This window comes from Mustela lutreola, chromosome 1 (genome assembly GCF_030435805.1).
Source record: "Mustela lutreola isolate mMusLut2 chromosome 1, mMusLut2.pri, whole genome shotgun sequence".
Lineage (NCBI taxonomy): Eukaryota > Metazoa > Chordata > Mammalia > Carnivora > Mustelidae > Mustela > Mustela lutreola.
The window spans coordinates 129,256,176-129,283,436 of record NC_081290.1 but is presented as its reverse complement, the minus strand read 5'-3'; the positions used below and the strand labels follow the sequence as shown (position 1 = coordinate 129,283,436).

At 39.0% G+C, this 27,261-nt stretch overlaps 1 protein-coding gene across 6 annotated transcripts in view; it reads right to left on the bottom strand.

Annotated features, from left to right (window-relative positions):
• Positions 1-27,261, bottom strand: part of FNIP2 (folliculin interacting protein 2) — a 132,902-nt gene that overhangs the window by 35,396 nt on the left and 70,245 nt on the right. For 2 of the 6 annotated variants that reach the window (XM_059174305.1, XM_059174296.1), the window contains exons 3-11: positions 26,462-26,599; positions 24,105-24,205; positions 23,930-24,001; positions 22,197-22,297; positions 21,925-22,014; positions 20,334-20,405; positions 7,857-7,986; positions 561-762; positions 147-235 (exon numbers count right to left, since the gene is read on the bottom strand). In XM_059174305.1, the coding sequence (XP_059030288.1) occupies positions 147-235; positions 561-762; positions 7,857-7,986; positions 20,334-20,405; positions 21,925-22,014; positions 22,197-22,297; positions 23,930-24,001; positions 24,105-24,205; positions 26,462-26,599 (995 nt within the window). The remainder of the gene's footprint in view (positions 1-146; positions 236-560; positions 763-7,856; positions 7,987-20,333; positions 20,406-21,924; positions 22,015-22,196; positions 22,298-23,929; positions 24,002-24,104; positions 24,206-26,461; positions 26,600-27,261) is intronic. The other 4 variants (XM_059174329.1, XM_059174314.1, XM_059174321.1 and 1 more) reach the window with 2 other exon arrangements.

Sequence of the window (27,261 nt, the reverse complement as noted above, 5' to 3'; positions counted from 1 at the left end):
GGGAAGGAGCTACCAAAGTGAGTGTACTAACTGCTAGTCCCACAATTCTTCCAAGTGGGTCTCTGGGTATCCCCAGATCCATGGCTGCCATGGCTACGGCCACTTACAAGCTACCTTCAGGGATTTGCCAGACGCTGCCAACACACCTGAATTCTCCCAGAGCTTCCATCAGACGGCTGACGTAGAACTGGACACGCAGACTCGATTCTGCTATCTTTCTGCAGGAGATCATGGCCTACATGGAAGAGAAAACAAACCAAATTGCTCTCTGAGAAGAGATTCCTTTGTAACTGTTCACTACTGGGATTTTATTAATAAAATAATATTATAATCAAGACATTCACTGTGGTAATGACTTCAGGCATCACGAAGAAGTGATCTCCTTTCCTAAAATACTATAATATCTGATATCTGATATCAACATGCCTAAGGGTCTATTACTGTTACAGACAATTTAACTTCTCTAAAGAAGTGATCAGATACATAAACCATGAGAAATTAACCACCTTAAAGTGCCATGATCATGTCTCTATTTGACACTAGAACTACATTCTTATTACCTTTTCAATGGCACTCTTCAACCTGTTCATGTGAGATTCAAACAAGGGAAAATGAGAAAAAAAGAAGTCCTGGAAATTCCTTTGTGCCTCTTCTTTCTCACACAGGGAAAAAATGATGCTTATGGCAATTTTCTTCCTCCGAACTATGGCTGGATTAGAACTGCAGGTTTCTTCAGCTAGGCTGAATGTCTCATCCATTGACCTGAAGGAAAAAGAAGTTTGAAAAGTTGCCATGCCTCCAAGAATTGCATTGAGGATAAACTGTAATGCCAGGGGATGACATTCAGAATGTGAACCCAGAACACCCAGAGTCTTAACCAAGAGTTTGTCTGCTTCCAATTCATTCTCTTCTCTAATTCTCTGTCATGATAAATGAAAACATCAACTTGCCACATGTTATTTTCTAATATGAAAAGAAGTGTAAATAAAACCTAAAAGTAATTTCAAATGTCCTCCTGTTAGGCTCTTAGTCTTTTTCCCTTGGATTATTTCACATCGGACTGGTGGTATTTAGAGAGCAGGGAGATACATCTGGTCACTCAAAACATAGGCCCTTTGTTTTGGTTAAGAGATACCAATAGACAGGAACATTAGAAGGGAAATGATCCTGTGGTTTTCTGTTAAACCAGTGCATCATGTTTGGAAATTTACTTGTGGTTGAGGCTTACTTTCCCAAGGCTATTAAAACCATTAGATGAAGTAAGTCCGGTAAATGTTCAGATTAAGCCATGCAATTGATTAAACTCTCTGGGAAATCCCCCAAGCAGAAAGACATATCTCTCGGCTGGGTAGTCAATGTCTCAAAAAAACTCAAGATTCTTTTGAGAGACTCTGCTTCTATGATAAGAGAATCATAGGTATGGGTATGTTCTCAATCTGTCTTAAGGGGTAAGACTCAGAAATACAGTCTAACCCTGTCTCTTACAGAACTATTCTGAAAAACCAGCACTACCATATAGCTACTAATAACAAAAGTGAAAATAATTTTTTTTTTTGTACAAAGATACCAAAAGCAAAGTCCATAATACATCGCACACGAAAGCACTTTGTCTGGCACACAGGAGGTATATACAATTAACTTTCTTTCTCACTGACTGTCACCATTTAGTCTCGGATCTCCACTGAATATGGGAGGGTACTACTTCCTCTGTTTTCTTTACCACAAACTACCACAGAACAATTACTTATGCTTGGCAGGACCCAAGGCCTCCATACTCCTGATCTTAAACTTATTTGCTGCTCTACTACTCACAGTCTGTAACGTTACTGTGATTTTCACATATCCATAGCTTTGAAAACACGCATACATCAGATGTTTTATGGTCAGGAAAGCCATTTTACTTTTGAAGAAAAGGAGAGAGACATCTTGTTCTAAGCTCAGAAAGGACATGCTATTGTTTTATTCTCAACTTTAAGCAAGATCCCCGAGATGGAGATGTGGTTGATAAATCAGTAACAGGCTCTCACTAACAGACATGCCATGGGCAGGACATGATCTCCAGGTGCTGTTGTAAATGCTGTGCACTCCAGTAAACCATCAACTGTTTTTTCCGAAAAATTCCTAGATCTTAATCATCTGCTCATCAGAATAAAAAAAATCTTGAGCCTCTCTTAGAATTTTACTTAATTTCGTACAGTGAAATTTCATATGGTGAATACTCGTCCTTCCCAAAATAACTGTAGTATAACTTTGTTTTTTGCACCAGTTTATTTCTATTTTATATAGGAAGTTCTGAGCTTATATATGGCCAACATTTTCTTGCAACACTTTTTTTTTTTTTTGGTCTGGCATCTATTTTTCCTCTTTTTCGAAAGTAAAATGACTGTTTCAGTCCATTCATCTTCAGCCAACATGGTCCTTAATAATGAAATTGTAATAAACACTTAACCCTATGCAAGTTTATGCACCATCTCTCATAAACAATAGCTGACTCTATCTTAATGTAGCAGAGAGTGCCACCTACTGCATTTCTGAAAAACTTCCATAGCTACAACAATGTGGATAGCTCTTCCTCGCTTTGCTCTATCTCTGCCTACCGAATTCCAAAGCAACTGAGCTTCATTCTATAGTCTCACAAACCAGAATACATCAGTTCACAGAGTATTATGATTATATTTTTAAAATTATTCCACAATGAAAGAATGTTTCAAAATGTTTTAAAACACTTGAGTATGCAACCCAATATGTCATCTCTTCACCCTCAAGTCACCATGTAAGGTACACAGGCCTTTCTGCAAATGTGGGAACTGAGGCAGAGTGAGTCATTAACTTGCCTCAGGAATAGATAACTTCTCAGTAACAATGTTGGAGCTAGAACCCAGGGTTTCTGTCTTCTAAGCTAGGCTTGTTTCTGGATGTTGGAAACGAGCAGGGTCCGTGCCCTGTGTCTGATCTGTCTTCGGTCTTCACACCATCAGGTGCACCCTGCCAGCTGCAGCACTCAGAAGAAAGAGCTGGGAGTGATCATGTCAGCTGGCAGGACTTCAAGTCAAGGAAAGACCCCTGCTACATACTTAAGCTTTCTCCTTACAAAAAAATCAAATAGCATTTTGCTGACACTTACGGATAAGCATTTACATGTATTACTTTTACCTCAAGATCATAAGCAAAGCAAAAACTGTGATTATTTAAGTAATCTCAAGAATTTATAATTGATATCAGGACTTATAATTGATATCAGGCTTAGTCTAATTGTTTTTGTCAGCTTTGAACTTCATCTGAATCTATGTATTATATTGGAACATAGGAAATTGCCATTTTTGTAGGTCAGAGAACAAACCTGCAGCAACTTTGTATGGTTGGTTCAATATAATAATCCAAATCAAAAGCTCCTGTGAGTACTTTATACCTCGGTCCTTTAGGGTTTCTGTCGCCTCACTAAGGGATGAAATCTTTGCAGTTTCTCTTCTATTATAGGCGATACTTCCCTACCAGCTGGTATATGCCCAAAATGACTCCCTATCCAGTAGCCAAAATTTACCACTCAGCACAGCAGGGGGTCTGGAGACAGGAGTATCCAGTGTGGGACTAACTGTTCAGGACTGTGAAATCTTCCTTTTTGCCTCTCTCTTAGGAAGTTTCTGATTACTGTGGATTTGCTCTCAAAGCCAGAGGCAATCATATTTCTGGTACCTGCTATTCTTTTGTCTCACATCAAAAATTTTCCTACCTGCATACCTGCCAAAAGTAAGAGATTAACTGCAACATCTTTAAATGAAGGGATCTTCACAGGCGTAGTGATCAATTCAAAATATCAGCCGCACTTACATTCTCTGTGTGCCAGCTTCCTGGGCATGAGACCCCACTCCCCCAGAGCCCTGTTCCCAGATGGGCTCCAGGCTTGATGTAATGCTTTGCAGCTACCATCTCGGATTCTTAGTAATTTTATCTTTCAGCCTGTATTCTGGAAGTGAAATCTGATGGGACAATGAAGCATGTGAGTGAGCAGTGAAGACACTGGGCTGCAGAGTACACAGTGGGCTCAGGCCTAAGGGCATGCAACCCAGACGCTGAGCAACTGGCTGAGCAGTTAGGCGCACACCCACGTGTCTGAAAAGCCCAGGGTGCCAGGAGGCCCCAAGGCGGCAAGGCCGGGACTGGAGCCCAGACTGGTAGCTGGGACAGCAGCAGCAGAAAGAGCAGTGACCACAGCCGCGGGAGAGAGAAAGGGCATGGGTAGTGGCGCGACCCACAGTGTGAGGCTAGCTTAACCATCCATCACTGGAATCTGTCCCTATAGAGTGTGCACAAATATTTAACTCTCTGCCCCAAGCCCCAAAGACAGTAAATTATCACAAAGAGCCTACAGTGGACATTGCAATAAAACGTATCCAGGAATAACCAGAATTCTTCAGTTTATCATCTCCAGTTTTAGAAACTATTGCAACACTGCAAAGTAAATATGTACAGGCATAGAAACAAATTAAATGTAAAGATTGTTGTACCGAACAGAAAAAAAAACCCTACTATTTTCATATGAAGCTTCGGATAAACTATTAATAAGGAAGTCCACTTTAAAATTAATTTTCCTTATAATTGAAGATGCAGTGATAGTGAAAACACAGGCATTCTGAATTATATACAACTCGTGAAGACACTTTCAGTTGCTTGCAAGACCTCTATGAGTTACTCAAAATGTCAGAGGAGACATTAAAATAAGTTTGTATAAATTTACATTTAAAATTAAATTCAGCCTTGCACAAAATGGATTTGTGTGAAGACAAAAACCTTTTTAGAAAAACTGTTCCCCAAGAATCATCAGATCTAGATGTACTGAAATTTATATTTTGAAAGTTTATCAGAAACTTAATCCAGTGTTTTCATAATCCATAAAGTTCCAGTAAAGGTTACATCAGCAGAAAGATCTTTCTTACAAAATTGTCAAAAAATTACTTGCCGTCTTGCATTTGCTAAGAGTGATTAATGCTGCTTTCAATTATATCAATTGAAAGCAAAGTTGCTAAAAACTATAAATTTTGATAACCTAACATCTGAAGATAGAAAAGAAAGCCAGAAAAGTCTTATGATAAATCAAGATATAGCATTATTTATTATATTATATACAATTATGATACCAAAATATTATTTCTTGCAATTTATGTTTATGTTTTATTCATATTTCATTATTATTCTATTAAATTTTGTAAGTAAAATATTTTTAACCTTTACATTTTAGTACCTTTAACAGCACTCTTCCCCACTTTTTGAACAAAGGTGTTCTGCATTTTCATTTTGAACCAAAGATATTTATTTTAGGTGTTGTAGAGATTCTTTAGTTTCCAAAGCCACATCTCAATTCAAATTAAAGTTCTGAAGAATTTTCAGAGGAGTGGATTGAAGAATGCTACTCAACTCTGGATTTAAACCTGAAGGGATGGGGACACCTGGGTGGCTCAGTCGATTAAGCATCTGCTTTGGCTCAGGTCATGATCCCAGGGTTCTGGGATTGAGCCCCACATTGGGCTCCCCACATAGCGGGGAATCTGCTTCTCCCTCTCCCTCTGCCTGCTGCTCTGCCTACCTACGCCTCTTTCTGTCAAATAAATAAATAAATAATCTTTAAAAACAAAAAACTTGAAGGGATAGAAAAACATTTTTAGTAAAGAAATGTCTAAAGGGAAGGCTTCTATGACTCATCATTCTCTTTAATCACAGAAGCTGTTGTAAGGACAGTGAGGATGGTGGGATGCCCTCTCCTGACAACTGCAATGATGGCAATGATAATGACGGCAATAATAATTGTAAATAAGTCCTACTGACCAATATTTTCTTTACTTATCTTATCCTAGCTTGGCTTGACTTGCTGTATCTCATTTAACTTTCCCAACAGCACTGTGAGACTGGTACTAGTACAATGATCATACTGCTGATGAGGAAGCAACACTTTGTTTTTGTTTTTGCTTTTTTATTTTTTTAATTTATTTTCAGCGTAACAGTATTCATTGTTTTTGCACCACACCCAGTGCTCCATGCAATCTGTGTCCTCTATAATACCCACCACCTGGTACCCCAATCTCCCACTCCCGCCACTTCAAACCCCTCAGATTGTTTTTCAGAGTTCATAGTCTCTCATGATTCACCTCAACTCCCTTCTCCTCTCTAACTCCCCATGTCCTCCATGCTATTTGTTATGCTCCACAAATAAGTGAAACCATATGATAATTGACTCTCTATGCTTGACTTATTTCAATCAGCATAATCTCTGAGGAAGCAACATTTTGAACACAGATTAATTCACTGTCGGTACACCTAGTGAGTGGCAGAAGTAGGACCTGTTCTCAGACCAAATTACAAGCTCCTGACCACTCTATTCAAAGCCCACCAACCACATAGCAGTTCCTCGATGAGTGAAGCAGCTCTATTTTTCTCTCTTAGTTGAGCTTGCTAGGATTGTGAGAACAACAGAAGAGAGGCAAGCAGCCCGACACATCATATACACACACCCTGACCCTCGCCTCTCAGCCTGACCTTTAAGCACCATCTCTCCCAAAAAGGGAATCTCCAACTCCCCACCTAACAATGCAAGTGTTCTCTCCCTTCACTGAGTCCCAAAGCACTTGATGATCCCCCCACCCTGGCTCGCGGCATTTATAGTTTAACATTTTATTGCTATTATTTATGTGTGTATGGTCTACCCCACTAGTCAATAACCTCTATTAATGGTCCCCAGATGAAGATGTATATCTGAATCATCTTTACATCCTCACAGACCCCCTACACACGGTGATTAGCAGCCTACACACCAAATTGAACAACTAACATGTGAATCGTGATAGGTACAACCTATGTTAATTCTCTTTTTAGGTTTTGAGTCATAGGGAGAAGGAAGTGGAAGCTACTGATATAATATCATAATAAGCCAAACTGTGTATTTTGCAAAACAACCAAACTTTAGATCTAAAATTCAACTGCAATGAAGGCAGAATATACCTCGATGCTGTCTTTATAATTAGATTCATGACCATTTCGTTTAAGGATTTAAGTTTTAGGGGCACCTGGGTGGCTCAGTGGGTTAAGCCTCTGCCTTTGGCTCAGGTCATGATCTCAGGGTCCTGGGATCGAGTCCCGTATCAGGCTCTCTGCTTGGCAGGGAGCCTGCTCCCTCCTCTCTCTCTGCCTGCCTCTCTGCCTACTTGTGATCTCGCTCTGTCAAATAAATGAATAAAAATCTAAAAAAAAAAAAAATTTAAGTTTTATGAGAAGAGTATGCATGTTACAATCCTTGTGTTCATATGTTTTCAAAGACCACATTGGTGTCACAGTAAGCTGAGGAAGAGATTTATTTCAACCCCCTAACTCACAAGAGCTACATCTGGAAGGGAGCCAACTCAAAGACAGAGGAAACTCTTTTTTTTTTTTTTTAAGATTTTATTTATTTATTTGACAGAGAGATCATAAGTAGGCAGAGAGAGGAGGAAGCAGGCTCCCCACCGAGCAGAGAGCCCGATGTGGGGCTCGATCCCAGGACCCTGAGATCATGACCTGAGCCGAAGGCAGAGGCTTTAACCCACTGAGCCACCAAGGTGCCCCGAGGAAACTCCTTTTAAATTAACACCATATCTAGCTCGTACATGGCACAAAGACCCAGATGGTTCCCAGCGTCTTCCAAACCAGACTGGTTTTCAGCTTTTATATTTATTGATTTATAAAACTTCTAATTTACCCATTTTCAGCCTAAGAAGAAGCTAATCCAGCAGTCTGGGTTTTTTCCCCACTGAAAACAGGGGAGTCCTGCCAGTTTGTTTAAGCAGTCTACAACCAGCACCTTTCTGAGCAAGAGCAAACTTGTAACTCACCTCCTTGGAATGATGCCATTTTCCAAACTTGTTGTCTGACTTCGAAGCCAGCGGCGCTGGTAACTGCTGGAAGAGGATGTAGAGGAGCTTGGAGATGGAAAAGGTGTAATCAGAAGGCTGCTTAGTGAGGCTGTAAGGAAGAAAAGTAGAAAGTTGAAAGTTGAGGTAAAGGAATCCTCATGTAGCCACACAAAAACATGCGTGCCAAGTGACCTAAATTTTCCGGTTCTACCAGCCATGTCCAGCAGGGGGAGACTACAACTCCTCTCTTACTAAAACTTCTGGGCTGCAAAGAAAACGTCCTTTAAAAAGGAAAATAAATTTAAAAAATAGGGATTATAGACATATCAAATGCATCAATTATCAGGCCCTACATTACAAAGGCAGCATAATTATTACTCACTTAACCAAAATGCAGATTTCTGATAAAAATGGTCCACATAGCATAACCGTTTATATTGTTACCTGATAACCAATGTCATACACAGCGTTTATTTACACTATTTTCTCCTCTTAACTACTTCTTCACTCCTATTTTGAAGTGAAATCTACGCAAGTAAGAAGTTCCTCCACAGAGTATCCTCCCTCCTATCCCCTGTCTCTAAATACACAATACTGACCTTCCTTCCCTCCAGCAACCAGCTTCCCCACTAACCCATCACCACTCCCTTGGCTGTGAAAAAGCATCCTCTAGCCTTAAATATATTTTCTGCTTGGATTGCTTATTTGCCTCAGGGCCTCTCTCTGCTTCTCTCTGCTAAATAGTATTAGATGCCTATGCTTGGGCTCTCAGTGTAAGCTGACCTGCCAGCCCATACTTCTCAAAAAGGCAGGGAGGGATTGGTCCCTTTCATGGTAGGCAAAGGAATTCTTACAAATCAGAGCTGCTTGATTGGTGTCTACTAGTTTGGAAGAATAAAAGAAGGTGACAGACGTTTTTCCTTTTACTTTCCTCAGGCTAAGGAATTAGACATTGATATGTCACTCAGTCCAGTGGAAAAGGAAATGAGGTCCAACTGAATGCTGGTCAGCGTTTTCGGAAGCAAACCACAGGACAAAGGAAATTTATTTGAGCACACATAGTATACTATGCTTATGGATATCACTTGATAGGGCATTTCCCCATATGAAGTGTTACATTTTAATTTATACTTTTATAGGCAGATGTAAATAACCTGACTCCCTGACCTGATTTCGTAAATATGACAAGAGTTACTTGGCTGTTACTCAATTCTCAGTAAGCAAATGCTGGAGTGTGTACAATGTTCCAGGTGTTGTGCCAGGCCACTGGGATGCAGTGGTGGACAAGACAGACACATATTTGCCTGCACAGAGCTTCAAGTCTCTGTGAATAGCAGTGAACTTGCCAGGCTACAAAATGAGATGCAAAATGGTTCAAGGTTCTTTCCACACCAGAGGTATATTGAGACGCTTTTCTTCTAAACTAGTCAATATCCATAACAAATTTGTTTGGAAGATCTAAATCATCTATGTACTCCTTGTATCCAGGACAGCTCCCTGGATAACTTAATAAAACAATTAATGAATACTTAGTGAATGTATGGCACTTCCTCACTAAAGTATTGCCCAGATGTGGCTGACCCTAACAGGTTGCCTTTGTTCTGATCTGGTTTCACCCTTTGAAGCTGACTTAAATCTCCAAAAATCAAATCCATATTTGAAATATCGGTGGTGGGTAATTTCACTAATTGTGAAGGGAGACAAAAGAGAGTTTTTCCTCAAAACCACACAAAATTACTTAATAAAAAATGTCAACTAGACATTTGAGCCCCACCCCCAAATTCTAAAAGTCCTCCATGAGGTACACAAGCTCTTCATTCCCTATTCCTAAATCTTCAGGGTCCCCTGTCTCTATTCCTATCTTATGCTGGTCAAATCATCTTCTTGGCAGGTGGAGGACAGGGCTGAGGGGTAGATGATAAACGTCTTTTCCCCTGCCACAGAAGCAAGATGGAAATGACTCTGAGGGCTAAATTTATTCTGGAAATTGTATGTATTGCTGTATAATTCACAGTTTAGTAAACTGAGTAAGAACCCAGTCTCCCAATTCAAATCCTGGCTCTGCCACTCACCAGCTGTAATACCTGGGCAGTTTACTTAACCTGTCAGCTTTCTCATCGGTAAAATGAGGACAGTAAAGCATCACACCTCAGGATTTTCATGAGAACTGCAATCTGCTAGTGAGTTATGAATTATTTAGTGAACCAACACCAACATTTAAAAGAAAAGAAAACAAGAGTATATTGCAATGCTAATATTAATTGATGATATTTTTGTTATATATAAAGATGTTTGTTACTGGATCATAATATAAAATGCATTAGCATGAATTGCAGACAGAAGAAAAGTCTGAGAAGCACTGACCTATTTCATAAAGTTCCTGTGAGGATTAAACAAATCAATACACTTAGCCCAGTGCCCTACACAATAAATGTTGGCTATTGACTCCCTCTGATAATTATTGGAACAGGAAAACTAAGTAAGACATTTCAGAGTACTAAAACATTATTAGTTCTGATTAGTTAATCATGAAAACAACCTCGGACTTATAATAGACACATGAAAGGGAAAGGGAAAAAAATTAATAAAAAAACAGAGACGATATTCCTTTTTTCATTGTAAAATCCTGAATAAAAATTTGTAAGGTATACAAATGAAATACTTCGCTAAAGTGCTGGTTTAGGGCTACCCAGCACTTCCTTATCAAAGTATTTTAATATTATTTAATATGATTTTTACATTAACATACTGTGGTATGTCATTGTCAGTCACATACTCTAGGAAGCAAAACATTTGGTAACTCTCAAGTGGAAGAAGAACTCTCAAGCTTAATTTTGGCTTCTAACTCATTGTCACTTTCATGAGAAAGGGGTGGATTCAGGTATCTGTTCTACTAACATTGAATGGTTGGCTAGACTCTTCTGTATCTTCTGCAGCTTTGACAGACACCAGTCTATGTGTATTTGGAAACAATCCCATCACAACAAAAAAAATATACTAATGTGATGAGGCCCCTTATTTCCTCTCCAAGCTCATCATACACCACTCTCTCCACTCTCCCCTTACTATATTCCAGTCTTCTCTCTATTCCTTATACACAAAGCTCCGAAACCTGTTTCCACTCTGGGTCTCTGCACTAGCTGTTCCCATGCCTGAAATGCTCTGTGCTCTGATCTTCATGGAGCCTGTTACCACCAGCAATCCAGCCACGTGAATATTTCTCCTTCTTGAAGAGGCCTTCCATGAACATCTCATATCTTTTATTTTCCTCAGTGATAAGTGCTTACCTACATTTCACTGTCTATGATTTGTGCTTCCTTTATTCAATATAAACTCCATGAGATCAGGGATCATGCCCATCTGATCACTGATCTATCCCCATATTCTACAAAAATGCTTGGTACATAAGATGTTCAAGAAATACTGCTGCATGAAGAGTGAGCAACGATTATGTGAAGGACAATGACATCTGTCTCGATCAATAATTAGATCAACAAAGCATTAGAAAAACAAATTTCTAGGAATTGCAAGTCTGAATTTGAGGAAAGTTTCCAGTGGTCAAAGCTATATACACAGCATTTGGATTTTCTCTTTTTCCTCCTACCTTCATTTTAAAAAATTATTTTTTTATTTTATGGTGGTGGTAGACAGCAGTGGTGTAGCTCTGAACCTGAACACTTTCTCTGCATGAAAGAGGGTACTAAATCCAAAAGACAGGAATGATCTTTTGTACTGTAATACTGACAGTACTTCCCTTAGAGTTTTTGCTTATTTAAACACTTGAGAAGTATAAGGTTCCTTAAAGTTTAACAGCTGTATTCCTCAACAAAAGAATAGAAGCATTTAACAAGGTCAATTAATAGAGCTGTGATTATTGTCTGATAGGCGAATGCCATTTTTTTTTTTTGAGAATGCCATTTTTAACAAACCGAATACATTAGTAGGCAAATAAAAGTTAATACATTGTAGTTAGAAATCACAGAGTAATTTTAAGACTATAAAGGGTCCTTAAAAGCATCTCAGGAACTTCAACTTTTAATAAAATTCGCACAAACTCCCCTCAATGAAAAGACAAAGAAAATATCCTCACCGTGATGATTTCCAAACACCTTAATTTTTTTTAAATAGACTTTATTTTTTAGAGTAGGTTTAGGTTGGAAAAAAAAAAATGATTGGAAGGTCCAGAGATTTCCCTCCATAGAGCCCCTACTCCCCTGTGATCAGCCTCATTCACCAGAGTGGTATACTTGTTACAACTGATGAATCTACACAGAAACATAATTATCACCCAGAGACCATGAATAGAGACCATGAATAGAGACCACCATAGAGACCATAGAACCTTAGCGTTCACTCTTAGTGTTGTACTGAGTTTGGACAAATATATAACGACATGCACCCACTACTACAGTATCAACCAAAATAGTTTCAGTTCCCTAAAAATACTCTGTATTCCAACTATTCATCCCTCCCTGCCCTGTCCCCAGGGGGACAGGGACCCCTGATTTTTTTACTGTTTCCACAGCGTTACCTTTTCTAGAATGTCGTACAGATGAAATCATGAAGGACTGTAGCCTTCTCAGATTGGCTTTCACTTAGAGATGTGCCTTTAAGTTTCCTCCCTATCTTTTCATGGTTTGATAGATCATTACTTTTCAGCACTGATTTTATACTTCATTGAAAACATCTTAAATTTTAATTCCTTAGCTAGACATAAACCCTAGCGCAGCCTTTGTGATAAGCTCAGTCTTGACATTTATTTGCCAAATTATTTGATCTTTCTAAATCTTCTAATCCATAATTTGCAATCTAAGACTGAAGTGTCTGCAAAGACTTTTGGGAAGTCTAAAAAAACTCTCTTGGTTCTTTGCCCTTTCATATAAATAAGAGTTATTTTGTCTGGCTTCACAGGAGGTTTTAGTTGAAATTACACTGAATTTATATTTATTTGTGAAAATTCACCTCTTTCTCTATTCATATTTATTTTCTTTGAGACATAGTTTCTTTACCTTATTGTTTTAAACATTTTCTTAAATTTAGTTTCAATTAATTAATTTATAATATATTATTGGTTTCAGGGGTACAGGCCCATGACACATCAGTCTTATATAATACTCAGTGCTCATTATATCACATGCCCTCCTTAACGTCCATCACCCATCCCCCACCCTTCTCCCCTCCAGCGATCATCAGTTTGTTTCCTATGATTAAGAGTCTCTTATGGTTTATCTCCCTCTCTGGTTTCGTCTGTTTTTTGTTTTTTTTCTCCTCTATTACCCTATGATCCTCTGTTTTGTTTCTTAAATTCCACATATGAGTAAGAGCATATGATAATTTTCTTTCTCTGATTGACTTACTTCATTTATCTTTTTTTAATCAAATTTTTATATCTCTCCATAACTGTATCAGATATATATATATATATATAATTATTCTTAGATCCCTTTATAGTTTGAGTTGTTATTTGCATTACTTTTTTATTCTAATTTTTCTTAAACAGGTAATAAGAATGCAAATGTAGAACGGAAAAAGCTAAAGCAGAAGTTAGCAAATTTTTGAAACTGAAGAAGATACATATCCATTCCAGGAGAATACCACAGGTCTGACTTGAAATATGAGAATTATAATGAAATGAAAAAATGAGTTCTGTCCAAGCTACATTACAGACTGCCAACTCCATATACGGAAGGCAAGGCAAGGCTCAAAGTAAAGATTTGACAGTACTGATAGAACAAGACATTTTTAAATTGAGACAGGTTCTTACACAGACTGTGGAAAGAAGAATAAAGCAAAATGCTAGTCCCTAGTGATCCTTGCCCCACACACCACAAAGGACAATACTGACACAAAAGGGATCAGATGCCTGCCCCACTATCTTTAGGAGACCCTGATGCTGGGGAGCCAGCTGGAGACTAGACCTCGAGTCTCAGGTGGGCTGGGCAGAAAGCTCCAAATCTTATCTGAACCCTGGAGGTGATGAGAAACGTTTCATGACAACTTCCCAGGGGAGAGAGAGAAGTGAGTGGGGGATGACCTCCCAGTAGCTCCTTGGAGGCTTCCCTTTCTCTTGTGTTCCCTGAGGAGTACGTTGTACTGCCAAGACTCAGATAAGCTGAGTTCAAGCCTTCGCCTATATGTGCACGTGCAAGGTCAAGGATGCTATGGCCCAACAGCAAACAGAGCAAAACCCTCCTGGACGCTTGTCCTTCTTTACAAAGCACTGCAGCAGTTAAGTCAATAAAGAATTCTGATACAAATGGGACGTCAGTTTGCATCATTCAATGGTGACCTGTGTTGCAATCAACAGTTTGACTCCATTTTTTCACGTTTGACTGCTGAAACCTTTTCAGGTTCTCCCCCCAACCCCTTTCCCTTTCTGCCTCAAATCTGGACAAGATGATGAGAAAGCCCGGGGGCCCTCTCCTTTGGAACCAGTGGGCAGTTCTGCCATGTGTGGAAGCCCTTACCCTGGCCCTACCCCCTAACCACCATTAAAAAACCCCAAGACCATCTCCTCTCCCTGTCTCTCAAGTCCTTTGCTGACCAGCTTGGGAAGCCCACTCTGCTTTCACCAGAAAGCATCATTATGTGAATGGTAAATATTTTCATATCATCTTGGCATGTGTGTGGTGTAATCAGTTTTGATACGGAAACCGTATTTTGGGTAGGGTCCATTCTGTACCTGTATAGTGGCTAAAACATATGTCCTATTTGAATACTATGATTACACTGAAGGTTCATTTTAAAACATCTGAATAAAGGGGCACCTGGGTGGCTCAGTCAGTTAAGCATCTGACTTAGACACGGGTTATGATCCAAACAAAGTCCTGGAATTGAGTTCTACGGTCAGGCTCCCTGCTCAGTGGGGAGTCTGCTTCTCCCTCTCCCTCTGCCCCTCCCCACTGTTTGCATGAGTTCCTGTTCTCTTTCAAATAAATAATACCTTAAAAAGTATTTAAAAATTTTGAAAAAAAAGTATTTAAAAGTACATTATTATCAAAGTTTTTCTCATGTTGACCTTCTGTTTATTCTACTTTTAAGAACAGAGGAAATGCAATTGTTCAGTGAATGAGGAAATTATTTTTCTTGTCAGTGATTTGAACATTCTGATGAAGAAGAGAACTGAAGCCTGAATTAAGGTCACAGATTAACAAGGCTCAGTGGCTCTGGTCTCAATCCTGGCCCTCCAACCCTTAAACGCTACTCATGTACTCAGACTTTCAAATTCTAGCTTCTGCTCCAATCCATCTCTGTAGAGCCAGTTTCCTATTTCTAAATTACAGATTTCTACTTTCTATTTCTACTCACACACCTAAAGAACTCAGACACTTCTAACTAAAAATTGTCTGAATATCTACTTCCCTGGACTGGCCTCCTGTTTTCCCTGTACTAGTTAGTGCCATTATCCTCTGCTTATTTACCTGAGTTAGAAACTGAAGAGTCACCCTTGTTTCCTCCTGCCTCCTCCACATCCTGTGCCCCCTTAGTCACCGAGCCTTGCCAATCCCACCTCCTAGCATGGCTGAAACCCACCCTTCCTTTCTCCCAAGACCTTACTTAAAAATTTTTAATGGTAACCACTAAAAGAATAACCTCTCAAAAATAATATTCTAGATTAACATATGTGCAAAGCACACATTAAAAAATATCCAAAAGAGAATACAATGAAAATGCATTTTCCCTTCTTATCTGTCCAGGCTTGTATCCCTTCCATAGATAGTCTATGACTTGATCTCACAACCCATGAGATTATGACCTGAGCTGAAATCATGAGTCACACACCTAACTGACTGAGCCATGTGGGTGCCCCTCTTTTTTTTTTTTTTTTAAAGTTAGATATTCTTGTTGCTTTATTTCTTATTCTGTGCATAACAAGCTTGTAAAAAAGCACTGGAGTACTTAAAATGAAGAATAACTTAGAAAGAAAAGTTGTATATTTTTCAAAGATGCTATTCCATAAAAGCAAAGAGGAAAAAAAAACCCAATGGACAGTTTTTCAAAATTTTATGCTAAATCAGATAATCATTTTATACTAGCTACACACACACACACACGCATACACACACATAAACAGTGGTAGGAAGCCCCAGTGTTTCAGAAAACTATATTGAAAAAAAGTTAATGGGAAAAAAACCCTAGGCCCCTTCATGCCCTGCTAAATTAGAAAGCATCACCATTCATGTATTTTAGCAATAGATACATTGGTCCAGGTTTTTCTGGAGCACAGTTTTGACATACCACCTTGACCTCAAAAACAGAGTCAATTATGTTACATCCCTTAGCTGTCCCTGCTTATAAGATTAAATCCAAACTCTTTATCATGGGATTGGTGCCATTCAAAATTAGCCTTTCATAACCAGCCTTACCTGCTGACATTCCCAACCCCACGTTCTAGACCTGCCATTGTTCAAACATCCTAACAGTATACTCTCAAGGATCTACACCCTTGCACAAACTATTTTCAGAAATGCTCTTTTCCTAAACTCCAGTACAGCTCTTTTCTACCTTCAAGGTGTCACTCAAGTATTACCTCTTATATGAGGCCATCACCCTGAATTCCCAGGCAAAGTGACTTACTGTTCCTCTTGGTTCCCACAATATCTTATGAGGTGGTACTTATCACACTGGATTTTAACTCTTGGTCGGCACAAACTCTTCCTGAGGTCACATGCGCTACTCTACTCTTCTTCAAAAACATCCAAATTCTGGTAAAGTCTGACAACACAGGGGACTAAAAACTGCTATTCAATAAATAAACAAATATAGCTTAATAACTGGCTAGTTAGGAATCAGTGTTATCCTTCTAACTCTTTCCCTTAATTTCAACTGTATCAAATTGGTCTTACTGTGAAAACCACCAAAATAATTCAGTTTTCTAACAACAGAGTAAACTCCTTTGGGAATTCAAACCCCTATGGCTCTTTGTATTCCCAGAGCATACTCTGCATTGAACAAGTATGCTGCTGAATGTGAAATAAGCTCCTATATCCATTCCCTCCTTTCAAGGTTTGCCTGCAGGAGAGGATGCATAAGGAAGGCACTAGTGGGATAGGACAAAGACCCCCAGGTTTCTTTTCGATGGGGAACTGTAAACTCTCTTTTAAAGTTCCTTTTTATCCTGGAACAAGGTTCTCTGTATAGACAATGATTTAAAAACAAACAAACAAAAAAGCTTTTCTCAAGTTTCTTCTCTACGGGACTACTGGGGGAGGGGAAAAAAAGAACCTTAAATTATTCTTCAGACCTGAATTGCAATAATTGGAATTCTGGGCAGAATTCATGAAGCCTTTATATGGTGAAATGGTGTGAACACTAATTTCAGAGATCTACTGGACTGGCACATATAGCTACAAAAACTCCCCCATCTCAAGAGGTGCTGACCTCAGGGCACCTGGGCGGCACATTCAATTAAGCATCTGACTCTTGATTTCAGCTCAGGTCACGATCTCAGGGTGGTGAAATCAATCCCCGCATCAGGCTCCGTGATCAGCCCAGAGCCTGTTTAAGACTCTCTCTCCCCAAACCATAAATCTCACAATCTCACAAAACAAACTGAGGGTTGCTGGGGGGAGGGTTGCTGAGGGTTGCTATGGGGTTATAGAAATTGGGGAGAGTATGTGCTATGGTGAGTGCTGCGAAGTGTGTAAACCTGGCAATTCAAAAATCTGTACCCCTGGGGATAAAAATATATTATGTTTATAAATAATTAAAAAAAAAAAAAACCCTCTCTCCCTTTCCCTTTGCCCCTCCGCTCCATGCTCTCTCTCGCTAAAATAAATAAATAAATCTTCCCCAAAAAGCTGACCTAAGTAACTTTGGAAATGAGTAGACATCTTTAAAACTAAAGGTAAAAGAAAATGAATAACGGCACTATCTCTAGTTAATAAAGTTGTTTCCTTCCCAGGTACAGGTTAACAATTCGGACACCACTACACACGTATACTGAAATGTACACAATTAAGTAAGCAGATGGCAGACAGTGAGACCCAGGAGTCTCACTGCTGGAGTATGGAGTTTCATATAACCGAGGGGGGAATGATCCATGAATGGATTCCATCATCCATGGAATGATCCATGTGGTAATAGCTTACAGATAATGGAGATATCAGTATAAACTCATGTTTTAACCCAACATACACATATATAATATTACACCCAGCAATATTATTATTTATGTATAAAGTTAGCATGAGCTCTTTATTTTTTGCTTGTCAACTGACAGGACCTATAAAAAAATGACATTCCAGTAGCAACAAGCATATCTAATGTCTAGATCTTAGAATCTAATATCATTCTCCAATGAAAGAACAGGGTTCCATTCAGCAATGGCTGACTCTATGACTGGTAGGAGATATATAAGACAATATACAAGTCTGGAGTATCTTATAGTGTCAGAAAGTAAAAAGTATTAAAAACACATATACCCATACCATGCCAATAGGGGTATATTAGAGAAACACAGAAGCCAGCAAAATGAGCTCCAGGGCTTCCATGGCCAAAGCTGGAACAGCTTCAGCACTACTGACTGACTGAATCAAAAAATGAACAGATGAGGGGAAAGAGATCAATCTCTCACGCAGAAGAATTCCAAATACTTTATGTAGATACAGATACCGTGCTCCAAGGAGGGTGAACAGAACTCTCCACTCCTTAGGTGTGGACTATACCTAGTGAATTCTTTCCTAAGTTACAGTAAAGGGAAAATAAAGAGTAACTTCACGCGGAGAAACCTGACAAACATATGTGCCCTGGTATGATGTGATGGAAACAGCACTTTATCTCTGGGATCTTTCTTCGGAAAACCATAACCTTAGTAAACATGTGAAAAGCATCAAACAAATTTGAATAGGGAGCATTCTATAAAATACCTGAACACTATCCCTCAAAACTGTCAAGGTTATCAAAAATAAAGTCTGAAAAAATTGAGAGGAGCCCTAAGGAGACATGATAACTAAATATAATATCATCCTCGAACCGAAAAAAGACATTAGATTAAAAACTAAGGAAATAAATAAGACTATGGACTTTAGGTAATAATAATACATCAATATTGATTTGTGAACTATAACAAATTCACCATACTAATGTAAGATGCTATTAATAGGGCAAACTGTGTGCAGGTTATATGGGAATTCTCTGTACTCATCCCAGTTTTTCTGTAAATCTAAATCTGTTCTGAAAAATAAAATCAATTTAAAAAAATTTCCCCAACTCTCAACTCTTCAGACACGAAGTTAAAAATTATAGAAAAAAGGAATAAGCATGTTTTTAATTTCTCTACATCTTCTGCTAAGGCAGTTCAAACACCTGGAGTCCCTATTCTGTTTCAGGATGAGGACCTTGGTTCCAGCAATGTAAGGAGGGTATAAGAGATCTAAGAGAATTAACTACAGTAAGAACATAAAGAGGATTTTATCAACAAACTGCTGAACCCCACCACGGGTATAAAGCTCACACTGGTCTTTCCTTCCCACATCTGGTCAGTCCCTAGTTCCTCTCATAGGAAAACATTCAGATCTGGCTGCTCACATGAATGGAAGGCCAGGAAGAAAGGCATCTGAGGCCTGGATCCAGGATGCCAATGTAAGCACTGACCGGCTGGCTTATTCTGTGATGGAGCTGCGTATCACGGGTAAAACCAGCAGGGTACCCTTGGTCTTTAGTGGAAGGCAGAAGTGGCATGTATGACATGTTCATCAGGCAAAACCACAAACACCTCCAAGGCCTCTGGTTCCAGATCACTGGTTCACTACCCTTCTTCTACAGCACAGAATCTACCTCCGATCTAAACCACAAATCAAAAATCATAGCAGAATCGTGTACAAAAACAGAAACTGAGAGATCTTAAAAGCAATATTAGAAAAGCTGAAGGCTTGAAGGAATGAGAGCAAGGGGTATCCAAAATAAAATCTAGATCATCAGCCTGACTCTAGGACAGGACAGAGGGTGACTGGCAGGCCCCGCCCCAGTCATGGATAGACCGTCCTCTACAGACACCCTTCTTCCTCTGATTTTACATTCAATATCAGCAGGCAAACTCCCAATAACAATAGCTCAAGGAAACTTCCCTTTAAAAAGAAATTTCTACATTGGGGAAGTTATGTGCTATGGTAAGTACTGTGAAGTGTGTAAACCTGGTGATTCACAGACCTGTACCCCTGGGGCTAATAATACATTATATGTTAATAAAAAATTAAAATTGAAAAAAAAAAAGAAATTTCTCAAAGTATGAGTCTCCTATGAGACTCTTAGAAAAAATTAGTTTAGAAAAAAACAAGTCCATTTTGCACAATCACCCTTAGATGCTGTATATCAAAGTTCACGTGAGAGAACCTTAGAATGTGGAGAGGGAAAAAAACCTGGAAGATGAGGCCTGTCTTCTGTTTCCCACGTACCTCCCCATCATGGACGAGAGCTCACCCTACCAGCTGAACCAATGAAGGGAAGTACAAGTACCTGATCTGGCAATGCCACTGTCCCGGTCTTCATTCTGTCCTCTGCTTGGCATGTCAACCGGAGTGCTATGTGCTGAGATAAAGGCAAAAGGTAAACATGTTACTGAAATGCTCAAAGAATGAGTTGTTCAAAAGCAACTGTAGTCCTTTTTACATTCCAAGGTAGGCTATTGCTACTGATGACCGGCCTACGTTTATAGAAAGATTAACCACAAAGCAAAAATTTAATATGTAGAAAACAAGTGAAAAGAAGATAGAGTCAAGTAACTACCTGCTTTTATCCTGTTGTTAACACAAACACTTTTTGGAATGATGCTTATTTCTAAAACAAACTGCCATAACAAACTATTCGTGCAGTTGACACAATGAACAAACATTCTCAGGCAGATACTTTCAGCCCCTTTCCTCATTATCAGTAATACTTAAATAGCACTGTATTTTCAAAATGCTTTATAATCAGTTTCATTAGAGCCTGTAGGCAACTTGAGGGAACAGAAATTCTTGAATACCATTTTGTAAATTTAAAAAATGTTTCTTTGTTTATAACCCACTCTCCTGGCAGGTATTTAAAAAAAACCCCACATATCCATTTTCAAATACTTCTTCCTCCACTTCTTTTCCATATATTCCCAGCATTACTGTAGTTACTGAGAAAAACTCATATCCTGGCATGAATTTTAGAAAACACACTAAAGTACTATAGACTTCAGATTCACCTAAACTATACAGTGACTGAGCTGCGTGGTAGACGACGTGTTGCTATAGCAAGCTTTACAATGTACAAGAAGCCCAGTGCCCTGCCTGATTATTATACTTGCCAGCTATTTTTGAAGCACGTTTATTTTCACAGTTTTAAAAAGAGCATATAAACACCTTATCCTCACTCTAAGTAGGTGGGACAGTGTCAGTTTCAATGTGCTTACTTAGCATACTTCTGGCTACGAAGAAGAACAGAACGAAGAACACCATTTGCCATAAACGTAACCGTTCATGTTAGTAGTGAAGATTCCCCACACTTGTTAATCATGCCAGACTACAGCAGACATTCCATAGCTTTAGCTAGCAAGGTCAGTTAAATCTCAGAATTTACCTACTCAGAGAGACCGAGATGATTATACCTGTAAAGAACCTAGAAACTGTGTTTAAACTGCTTAAGTGCTAGAGAGAGACGAGGAAGAAAAAAGAAAGAGAGGTCTTCCATGCTCTTACTAGGGTGACTTTTGAAGAAACTCTGTGCAGGTAAGGATGCAGGTGAACAAATGGGCAAAGGTATACCATGAGAAAGGGAAACAGTTCAGAGCAGCAGAAGAGGCCCAGGAAATCAGAAAATATAATCCTCTTAGAAACACTAAGGGCTCATTTCAGGTCAAAATCAGCTTACACCGGGGTATTAGCAAAGACATTTACAAAAGAGGTTCATCGGTGGAATTTTCAAAACACCATAAACTTGGCTGCATTTGAAACTAATGTCTCAAGAGCCCCTTGGATTTCTAGAGAGGCACCAAATAGGAATTTTTTTTTTCTAAGAACCTGCACAGGATTTATTATTAATGTGTGTGTGGGTCACACTGTACTCAGCATTCCACACAAACCTGCAAAGAAAGAAGCACTCCGGGTGAGCCGGAGCGGTCCTCCTTCAGCTACGCCCTGCAGCAGTTTGCTGCTGCATGCCTGCAGCAGACCTGGAGACAGAAACACACACAAGAGGGCAAACAGAGTACACACACAAAAATAAACACAGATTAAAGATAATGCAAAAAAAAAAAAAAAAAAAACAGCACAACTAACTCATAATAAAGCAAAACACACACCCACAATACTGGTAATTCAGAAAGAGAGAGCCCAGTTACGTGGCGGATTTTACCTAGGTTACTCCCAGTACGACAAGGACCCAAATTATTCTGATTTGTGTTCAGTTTTCCCAAATTAGGATCTTGGTGGATATATTCAAAGCTGTCTTGCAAGCTAAATCCGGAGAGGGGAAGGAAGGGAGGGAGAGACAAAAAAAAAAATCAAGAGACAAATAAAGCTGTTTTCTAACAAACTTTCAAACATAGACAACTTACCAGCTGCCCAGACTTTTCTTTAAAAATGAATAAAGTCTCACATCTAACAAAGGAAACCAAACTTTAGGGGAATTGCTGGAGGAAAAGACAAGAAAAGCTTTCTGGAGGCAGTCCAAACTATAAAACTAAACAATGCTTTCTTAGCCGTTTCACATGATGTAATGGTGCATGGAACTCTACAAATTTTGCTCTGGTGAGTGATAGCTAGGATACTGCTCTTTGCCTCTGAATTGTACTTTAGTAACTGATACCCAAGATGTTGCCATTCATTTCAAGGATAATTTCACATAAACCTTCAAAATAAAATTCATCTTAACTCTTAGTTCTTGTTAACATTTTGTTAACATTCTTGTTAACATCTACAAGCAATTAGGCAACGTTTTTCAGGAGGACGATAGAACAGAAATTAGGATTCCTTAGGAATTTGACTTCACAACATCTAAAAAGTTAGTTATTCATAAACAGAAATGTGAGAGAAGCAGATTTTAATAATTTACTTATTTATTAACCAATAAAATAAATATCAAGACTTTGAGGAAAATACAGCATAGTGAGGCCAAAATCATTTTTACTTAAATTTGAGCTCAATATTCTATTATAGGGAATTAGTGTAATAACTGAAAGAGTCTAAAGAAGAATATCTCACAAGAAAAAAAAAAATCAATTCCCATAACTGGCTTAAGTCATGCCAGTCCAATGTTAAATGCTCAAACAAGTTAAATTCAGGGGCTCCTGGGTGGCTCAGTGGGTTAAGCATCTGCCATCGGCTCAGGTCATGATCCCAAAGTCCTGGGATCAAGTCCAGCATCAGGCTCCTTGCTCAGGCTTCTTCTTCTGCCTGCTGCTAACTCTGCTTGTGCTCTCTCTCTCTCTGGCAAATGAATACATAAAAGCTTATATAAAAAAAAAAAAAAACTACCAAAGTAAAACAAATGTTTTGCTTTATTCAAAAATGAAGCATATGAACTATTTCTGCTTGAAAAGTTTGAAATATATGAACAAATGTACCAGCATGGGAGTTAAGTTAGACACATCAGTATTCTTAGTCTACTCAGAAGTATAAAATTAGAGGAGGAAAAAACTCAGAGGAGTGAAGATCAGAACAGAACATGGCCCGAATAACCATGAATCCCAGAGGCTACACTGATGGCTGAAGAGACCATGAGCACATAAGACCCATCCTATCATACACATGCCTAGGGGTCTGGAAAAACTGATTACATATTTCATTCCTTTAGAAATAAATTAACAAATTAAGTAACTAACAAGTTTTTTTTTTTTTTTCAAGATAAAATAATGTTAGAAAATAAACAGGCATTTGTTTTTAATACCATCTGATAAAGTCAAAGGTCTTTTCATACTCATTATGTACAGGAAAAGGGCCACTTTTAAAATCCCTTTGTTAATGTGGACTCTCCCCACTTATCATTTCAAAAGAACTTATGGTCCTGGAAGAATTACTTTATCCAGAAATAGCCACTTAAAAAAGTGGAGGTAAGGGGGAAAGACAGGTACAAAATCCCACACTTACTTATTTGTACTCCCACAGAAGCTGCCCATTCTAGCAGAGAAAACCTTACTAATCATCAGTTGTGGAGGAGAACTGGAAGAAAACAAAAAAAAGTGAGGGAATGCATTTTTGAATTAAAAAGCCAGTAACACCATTCCATTTCCCACAATTAATAGAAAAAGACACTTGAACTCACCGGATATAGTGTATCTTTAAAGTGGAGCCTTTGTAACTCATGGCGACTGAGCCAAACATCATTTCCCCTAGCATGTTGACATCAGAAGCTGGTCTGGTGTACTGTCACACATGAAAGAGACCAAAGTTAGTACGTGGCACAATGTGATGTGTAATGCAACAGAAAATAACGTTTATTAATCTATAGGTCCATCTTTAGTGTAGCAGTAACTAAAACTGTTTCTCAAAGCAGAAACTGACCATTTTAATCCATAATGGCTATTGACTATTTTTCCCCAAATTACTACTTATGTTCATGATTTCATCTTTATGCACAATATCTTCATACAGGATCCCAGTGCCTCAGCAGGGGTCATTTTTAACCTTGTTATGAAAAACAAAGATTTAGCATTATCTCTATTTATAAACTATAGAGAGAAAGATTAAGTTCTGGGAAAGAAAAAAAAGAAAAAGAAAACAGGGTAACTCTTATCCTAGTACCAAAATATATCCTGAAAAGAAACACAGTTCAAAACTATTCACCTAAATAATTAACAGTGTTGAATGAAAATGCCAGTTGGCACAGGGAGGGTTTTGTGAGGGTCCAAAAGCTAACAGACAGTCTGATACCTTGAAAGTTTTACCAAAAAAAATTTCAAAAATATTTGACCCCTCTAGCTTCTGACAAGTCTTTCTTGTCATCCAAAAGGGTGGCCTGAGCTAGCTCTAAATTTGCCTCATCTACTCAAATTGTCCTAGGCCTCTGCCTTCCTGTCAAATCCAGTACACTTTCCAGTTTCCTTTCTTAAACATCTCTCACAGTAGCTGATGATTTTATCTACCCCACCTTTTTTGAATCTCTTCTTTCTTAGGTCATCCCTTGAGCAGGGTTTTTTCTCAGAGGGCACTCCTACTCACTGTCTGCACTCTCAACCACTCTTGGAATTTTGGTTATTCTTTACATAGAAATACCTTTCACATCTTTATCTGTAGGCCCAGACCTTTCCCTTAACTCTAGAATCCTATATCCAAATGCATTCATTCACGTATCATAACAATACATTATTACATGTCATATATAAGTCATATGTTACATGTATATTGTCATATACATATAATGATAATGTATAACTACGATAAGCCGCAGGCACCCCAGCACAGCCTGACCAAGGCAAAACAAGCATCTCTCTCTGGCCCAGCACACACAGCCCCGGACTCTCTACTAGTACGCTTTCCACCTAAGCAGAAACATGGGAATTGTTCTCAACATTCTCTTCTCAATCTCTTTTTTAAACTATAAATCCACACACGACACATATACATACAAGTACATGCACACACAAATGCACATATGCACACCTACTTAGACATGTCTGCAGAGAAGGAAAGAAAAACACATATCTACCAGCCTCGTTTAACTAGGCTGCTCTCTGTTTGGTTACAGCTCACGCCAACCTCTTCTCACTCCATCCAGACAGAGACCAACTGTCTTTCACATTTTTTATTAATAACTTCCACCCACCACCTCCATTTTATAATCTGCTTTTTCCTGGGGTACAAGGTCTACACGACAATTGTAATTCTCAACGAACTGAAAATTTCACCGTATACTTTTTAAAACACAAACTGCCTCAAAACCCAGGAGTACTGTGAAATAAGGGCAAACGCATGGCCCAAATCCTGAACATGAAATTCACCAAGTTCTATAGACCAGTGGCTGCTGGCAATTTACCTGGTTTAGCTTTTCCAGCAACATGGAAAATTCCACGAGTCAAAACCAAATCTGATACATCTTCCATCAGTTTATACCCTCCCGCTCTTCAGTATTCACGAAACATTTATTCCCTTATGTCTAGTACGCCAGTATTTTTCAATAACCCTAATCCCTATCCTCTACTTCCTTATGCACACACAACCACACACACGCGCGTGCACTCTACCAGCCCTGTATCTCTCACACTCAAGTTACATCCCAAAATGGTTCTCTTCCTCCTACTATCAAATGCTATTTTCTTAGGATGCCCATATATATTCCCAGAATCCTTGAAATTCTCATAACAAAACTGGAAAATCTGTGCTTCTTAATCAGGTTCTGGCAACAAAGGAAGCAAAACAAAAGGTTTTACCTCGTTAGCAATATTTCATCCTCACTCAGTATGTATTATTCTGGGTCACCTCCGCTCAATTATAGTTTTTATCAAGAGACTAAAACCAAAGTGTGAAAACAGCATGGACATGAAACCACTAAGGGCACGTTTTTGAACACTTATGCTCATGTTCCTGGAGAAGCAACCTGAAGCAGGCATTCTTCCCTGTGGAGAAGTTACAGTAAGTGGCCTCAGCCCCAGGGCTATCAGGCACGGCAGGGACAGTTTTTACCTGGTACTTTGGGAGCTGCTCCTTGGCATGCTGTAGCGATCCCCCGGAAGAACTGTGGGATGAGATGCTGCTACTGCCACTGCTGCCGCTGTCCTGACAGCACTTGGCTGACAGTTTAATAGGGACATCCTCTGTTTTCTGGAGTGACAGACAGGCAAGATAAGATACTGCTAAGTGTATCGGGCTCCCACAGCCTGCGCTTCACTGGGAATTTCTTTGCTAAATCGCTCTGCTATGTTGTGCCTAAGTTGCACTGAAAACCAGAGGCTTTTTCCCCCTGGCTTGCAGAGGACAAAAATGTGGTTCCTGAGAGTCTGTAATATCTGGGAGGGAGGCATGATGAAGAGAGGAAACTGGACAGAAGACGGGGCAGGTGTACTGTGTAGTGTGACTAATCTCAAGTAATTCAACTGTTATATGTTTCAATTCCTATCTTGAACCAGTCATCTCTGTTCGGGTTATTGAGGATCTGTTAGTACTGTGGAGAGTCATAATCTATAAAATTGACGTGGAGAAAGAAAGTTCTTCAAATTTAAAATGTTACCAGGCAAACAGAACTAAGTAAGAAAGCAAAATTGCTAATTTGGAAAGTCTGAGTTTGTATTTTTAATGACACACCTTCTCTAGCACTGCTTTAAAGGTAACAGGAGAGAAAATCATGAGGTCAAATTTGTGAAAGGTGAACCAAAACTCTGAAACAGGAGCTTCTGTGAATTATACATCATGTGATGGAAAAGTGGCCTCTAAAGATTAGGGGTAACAAAAGATTATCTACTATAAAGTTCCTAAATAGAGTTCAC